Source organism: Populus nigra, chromosome 12 (genome assembly GCF_951802175.1).
Source record: "Populus nigra chromosome 12, ddPopNigr1.1, whole genome shotgun sequence".
Lineage (NCBI taxonomy): Eukaryota > Viridiplantae > Streptophyta > Magnoliopsida > Malpighiales > Salicaceae > Populus > Populus nigra.
Genome location: NC_084863.1, coordinates 12,050,257 through 12,056,583, shown reverse-complemented (window position 1 = coordinate 12,056,583; position 6,327 = coordinate 12,050,257). Strand labels below are relative to the sequence as shown.

Here is a 6,327-nt window from a genome sequence, read left to right as displayed (position 1 = left end):
AAGCGCTTACATGTCCTGTCTTCGGATTTCTACTAGAATTTCTACCAGCGAGGTGATCTGTGCTGAGTCTTTTTAACATTACAAAAGATGTTCAGGAAAAAGGAAAAAAATTCGGAACCTGAGTTAATTATTCGATTGAATTCACAATAAGTTAAGTTAATTTAATAATATAATTATATAAAAAAATTAACAAAAACAACTAATAAAAAAAACCCTTGTAAATATTATGAAAAGATATTCATTTAATATTTTTAAAAGGTTTTATTAGACAATAAAACAAATATTGAATGATAATAAGATAACCTTAAAAAAAAAAATTAAAAACAATTTTCCAATCTCAGTCACACACGCATACACAAGGATACTCCCACGTAAGAATATGTGCTTAACGTTCAAGTGACAGGTTGGTTTTTCAATGCCTCTGAATGTCTTCAAGGAACCGGGGATCATGGGATCTTGTCTGTTCTGGTATAATTTTCCCAGAGATCGAATGTGTCAGCAATTTAAACTTGCCAGCATGTCGAATAAATTTGAATAATAAATTAAAATATAGCATGGTTTTCCACATCTTAAATAGATGGATTTTTCATATCTGGGCTGAGCATATAACATGGCTATCTCAGGACGCCATGTTATCCAGAATAGAAATGTCTAAAATGTAGAATTTGATTATTGATAAATAGCCTCCCATAATACCACGTAAGTTGGAAAAAAACATCCTTCGTGACATCTTGGCACGTATCATCTGGCGACCCAAAACACATACATGTCTACGTTAATAAAGGCATACAGCCACAATTCTTTTGGCAATCTCCTCAAATGCCTGAATTACCTTCACTTCTTGTAGTTAAAGAACGACTGAAGTTGAGCATTATAAATTAACCATAATACCTTCTGAACTTGAAGCATTTTAACGAAAAACAAAGCTTCTAGCCTTCAACAATCTTACAACCATCTTTACATCTCTAAATCCTAATGGTTAAAAACATTTTTACACGCAAAGGAACCAGGCACAGCATCCAGAGACATGTCAGACAAGCACACAGGTATCCCCTTACATGATCCTTGGGTCAGGAAAAAAGAAGGCCAGTCAGACAATCACTGATCAGACAGGAGTGACATGGCTCGAGTAAAATCTAAGGATTTGAGAGCATGCTCAGGGAAGCGTGTTCCATTTGGTAAAATCAACCCACCTTCATGAGGAAGTATGACGTTTTGCTGGTTAACACCACCTTCATCAGCTTTTGTTGATGAAACTTCCTTCATTTGCTTCACATGTTTAAAGAACTCAGCAACTTGGCGCGCATAGCTTCACAAAGGAAATTGTTAAACAAATTAGTCCAGCAGCACATGGGGCTTTATGGATCGAAATACGTATAACAATTTTCAGCACAGTACTGATAACCCTTCATTCAGGAAACAAGAGCAGTTTGATTTTCCTCACGGATTGCAGAATACATCCAAGTTGGAGGTACATCCTACACTTTTCATATGGGCTACAGACCAGGAGGTAACAGTATAATTCCAATTATACAACTATATTTATAGACTTCTCGTCAATATTTTACCCATGAAAAATCAACATGTCTTCATTTTTTTGTATGCATGCACAAGAGTGTGTGTTAGCTGTAGAGTGCAATGTTAAGTGCTCTTCTTGCTTGTACTATATTTTTGAAGACTCGACATATGAGAAAGAAGATTATCAGTGAACTTACAATTTTGGGATCCATGCTTGTGCAACAACTAATTAGGAAGATAAAAGCTAATGCAGCCAGCTTCAAAAAGATTTGGCCAAGAAACTGAAACTGAGTGTATGGGAAGACTTGTGTAGGTGTGTTTGCTGTATTCTTACAGAGAAGGAAGATTGTTAACACTTAGTAGTGGTAAGCCACAATTTGCAGTTGTCTGGGGTTTCTTAATTGGAGCTCAACTCTATTTTCACAGCAACTTTGCAGGATAAGTTATTTTATTTTATCCAATGCCCTTCAAAGTTAATTCATTATTGTTCCTATATTGCATGATGCCCATTCTAAGGGGTTTTTTGACATTTCCCACATTAGACGGGAAATGCCCATTCTAAAGGGTTTTTTGACATTTCCCACATTAGAGGGGATGGCTATTCTCCTTGTTTTAATTCATCATCATTCCTTCTAATAAATTTTTATACTCTATCTAAAACATCATATGTATAATGGTGAGTGTGACAGTTGTAAAATAAGATAAAATCCATATTTCTCTGCTCATAAGATAAGACATTTAAGTGATTGCTATCTTACTTCTCCTTAGCTTCAACATCCCTGCTAAAATCAATGTTGGCTTCGCAATCAAGAATCAAAGCAGGGACCTGCTCAGAACAAAAGCTTTTTTAAGCCAGGGTTTCTTTTTAATCATATGAATCTCAAAGGAAAGGATAAGCTTTTGATACCTTTTGAATACTTGAATGCATATGATCGCCTTCCAAATAAAACACCCTGTCTTTTATATCCGGATGTAGTGAATTATCCAGATTTAGTGGAAGCTTACTCACAGAAAGTACCCCATGATTACCACTTTCAAATGGGAAAAGCCAGCTCTCATGTTTCTCATGCAGATCACAAAGATAATCTAGGCTGACTCCCCCTTCTTCTGCCCTTTTCCTATGCATCATTCTCTTGTGACAAGTATCAGGGCTTGCTCTAAGGTAGATGAAAGCATCAGGAATAAGCCCCGGCAAAACTGAGACAACTGGATCAAACCATGAGTCGTAAATGCTGATCTCCATTTCATTCATCCACTTTGCCTCATGCACAGCTCGTACAAAGACCTTTATCAAGTAAAAGTGAGAATAAAATGCATCAGCCTTGAAAAACGTAAATCAGGGTTTTGTTCCTCTTCATGGGATCAACCAAATGAGAAAGAGCTGCAAGGTTTTAAATCCATGTTTGATCATGCTCAAACTTAAACAAAAATCCAAAGTCCTTTAATCAGATCACTAGTGATGTAAGAAAACCAGCGTAAAAATGAAATACATTAGTCTATAACTTTGCCAACTTTGAAGCTGTGATTTAAAGGATGCTTACCATTCTGTCACTGAAAACACTTCTTTCCATCAACCTGAGTGGCTTCAACCCATCAGATGATTCTCTTTCCTGCATAACCCTTGTGACAAAAACATAATTCTGGAAGGTATAAGCATACCTTGATGGGTCAGCATAGAAAGCATCAAGTATATTAAAGTGGTCAGGCCCAACATCCTGCCACTTATCAATGGGTTCAGGCACCACCTCAACAAGATCTCGCAGCTCAATTGTATCACTAACTATTCTCTTAAGAAATGTTGTCTTTCCAACACTGATATTTCCCTCGACACAAAATGTGAGTCGCTTCTTAGGTTTGGGCCTTGCATCTGGATTTAAAACCTTTAACTCTTCATCCACGCTCTCTTGGATGAAAGAAGTTATGCTCTCAGCATGATTTTTGTGAATAATTCCCACAGAACTCTGTAAATACTCAACCATTGTCTCACTGGATTTTCCAAGAAACTACAACAGGTGAACCAGAATTCCTGTTAGTAACTTGGTATACAAAAAACAGGGGGGAGAAAAAGGAAACACTATATCCAACCACCCAGTGAAATTTCCTCCATTCACATCAAACATAGAATTAAACCTTCTCTGTAGAGCTATTTATTGGAATCCATGATTATAGAGTTTTGGGCACTAGCCAATTTGGATACAACAGGCATAAGAGATCACCTTTAATATTAAATTGCAGTTTGCAGTGGTTAGTAAATAGCAAACAGGATTTCCTATGTTCTCATCAAAACATGACAGTGAAATTTAATCTCTTAAATTGTTTGTTCAACTCCATAGCTGTTAAAATATGGGAACAATGACGATCATTGAGCTCAATTAGGACATGTTTCTGATGAATCTTTCATTCCTATAGTTATAAAATTCTAAAACTACTGGTACTCAGCAAGATCAGCACCCAAAGGAGTTGGTTTGCATCAACAAAACCAAGACCCCATTCCAACTTTCCTCAATCTAACCTAAAGCCCACCGAACAAACACTTGAAACACAACAAACAAACCACAAATTGAAAACCCCCCAGAAAATAGTTACAAAACAACCACATTTTTACACGATAACACCAAAATCAACAACTCAAAAAAAAAAACCATTACCTTATCCTTATAAAACTGCTTAAGCTCAGCCATTCCTGTAAACCCTTTCTCCACCAATTTTCTCAAATTCTTTGGCCCTACACCAGGAATTGTCAGCAAATCAGCATTCCCCTCCATATCACCACCCGTCCTCTTCTGCCTCCTACTCAACCTCGCCGCCTTTTCTTCCGCCCCCTTTTCACTCTTTTCACCTTTTCCTTCCTCTTCTCCATCACCACTACTCCTCACACCTTCAGCATCCGCCGCGGCCGCAGCGGTCCCAAAAGGCCCTTCCTGTCCACTAGCCACCGTGCAATGCCACGCCGGCCGTGCCACCACCCATGCCCTTAATGGGTTAGTTGTTTTATACCCAACAGCGCTACGACAAGTACAGTAGGTAGTCGAATAGAAGCGAGAGGTCAGTGTGGGTGTGATAGTGAGTTTCTTGGCTACAAAGGCAGCTAAAAAGGAAGTACTGGTGCAGAAATTAGTAGCAGTTGGCATTGAAAAAGAAGGGTAGGGTTTGTTTTTGAAGAGAAAAAAACTAGTAGAAACAGGAGTGCAGAGGAGGGGGGGGCTTGAAGGGTATCGTTGTAGCAACTTCTGCATCCCTCCTCCTAACAAGCATTTCAGTTCACTACTTCCTCCTATGTCATAATAAATTTGTGAAGGGAAGACGAGGAGTCAGGGGAGGCGGGAAGGTGTGCTAGTGAGTGTTATTTTAGATAAGAAAAAAAAATTGTTGTTGTTTACGGGGGTTTTGACTTTAGGGTTTTTCGGTTTTGACTTTAAAGATGAATGCCCTCGTTTGGAAGTTTACTCTAAATAAAAATTGATAAAAATAAATTTAAATTAAATTTTATTTATATTTTTATATCATTTTAATTTTAATATGTAAATGTCAAAAATAAATTTTAAAATATAAATATATTATTTTAATATATTTTTTTTAAAAAAATATTTTAAAAAATAATTTCTACCTCATTTTTAAACACCATGTAAAAAGAGGGATTAAAAGTTTGTTTGGCATTGGGTTATGTTTTATGTTTCTTTTTGGTATTTATGATCTAGGTAAAAATTTTAAATTAATTTCAAATAAAATAGAAGAATATATTAATATTATGGATGTATTTTCAAATATCATGATTTTTTTAATTAAAAAACATAAACATATTGTTTATGCTAATTTTTGTTTATATATTTTAAATCAATTTTTAAGATAAAAAATATTTTATGGATATTTTTTATATATTATAATTTTTAAAAAATTATAAATAAAATGATATTGTTTATGCTTCATAAAATAAACTAAAAAATATATAATATTTTTAATTAAGAAACGCAAACATACGTTAATATGTTGTTTATGCTACATATAATATTTCAAGTCAATTTTTAAGATAAAATAAATATTTTATGGATATGTTTTCATGTATCATAATTTTAAAAAATAAAAAAATATTGTTTATGCTTCATAAAATAAACTAACAAATATATAAATAAATAAAATTATTAACACCAATTAAATAGTAAAGTAACAAGCTAACTTTAAAATATAGATGCACTTATAAATATTTTACATTGTTTATCTTTTTTATTTTAAATATTTTTATTTGTTTTATCTCTTAGCGGCTAAATGTTGCTTTTATATATATGATTTTTGTTATTATAAAATCTTTATACAAGTATAACTAATTCATATAAATATTTAAAATAAAAAAATTATACAAACAAATTATCATGCAATGAAAAAAATATATAAAGATCAGTATGTATTTAAAAGACAAAACAAGAAAAAACAAAGAATACATAAATAAATATTTAAATAGAAACGAGGTAAAAAAAAAATGGCGTTGATGGGCCACCTCAAATATGCCCTAGATTTAATATATATATATATATATATATATATATATATATATATATATATATATATATATATATATATATAAAAGCCCAGACGCGCTCGGTCCAGGAAATCTAGCCCCACGCCTGATTTTTTTATCAAGAGGGGATGACACGTAATAGGTTTTTCTTTCTTTCTCGCATCATATTATTATTATTATTATTATTATTATTATCATTATTATCATTATTATCTGTTTTGATTCTTTTGAACAAGATTGCACTATGTTATTAGAAGATTCTATCTCTGAGTGTCCGGGATTTATCAGAGACAAAG

At 33.7% G+C, this 6,327-nt stretch overlaps 1 protein-coding gene across 1 annotated transcript; it reads right to left on the bottom strand.

The window, feature by feature from the left end:
• Positions 1–908: 908 nt before the first annotated feature.
• LOC133669226 (uncharacterized) lies at positions 909–4,913 on the bottom strand. Its single transcript, XM_062089280.1, has 5 exons — positions 4,167–4,913; positions 3,060–3,521; positions 2,426–2,803; positions 2,277–2,344; positions 909–1,309 (listed from the first exon to the last, which is right to left on the bottom strand). The coding sequence occupies exons 1-5, from the start codon at positions 4,752–4,754 to the stop codon at positions 1,099–1,101; spliced, it is 1,707 nt and encodes a 568-aa protein (XP_061945264.1). The 5' UTR covers positions 4,755–4,913; the 3' UTR covers positions 909–1,098.
• Between the last annotated feature and the right edge of the window lie 1,414 nt (positions 4,914–6,327).

Excerpts from the sequence above, each read along its gene's own strand:
- LOC133669226 (XM_062089280.1), bottom strand. The coding sequence starts at position 4,754 with ATGCAGAAGTTGCTACAACGATACCCTTCAAGCCCCCCCCTCCTCTGC. Across the intron at positions 3,522-4,166 it reads AGCAGTTTTATAAGGATAAG|TTTCTTGGAAAATCCAGTGA; the intron begins GTAATGGTTTTT and ends CACCTGTTGTAG. Across the intron at positions 1,310-2,276 it reads GATGTTGAAGCTAAGGAGAA|CTATGCGCGCCAAGTTGCTG; the intron begins GTAAGATAGCAA and ends TCCTTTGTGAAG.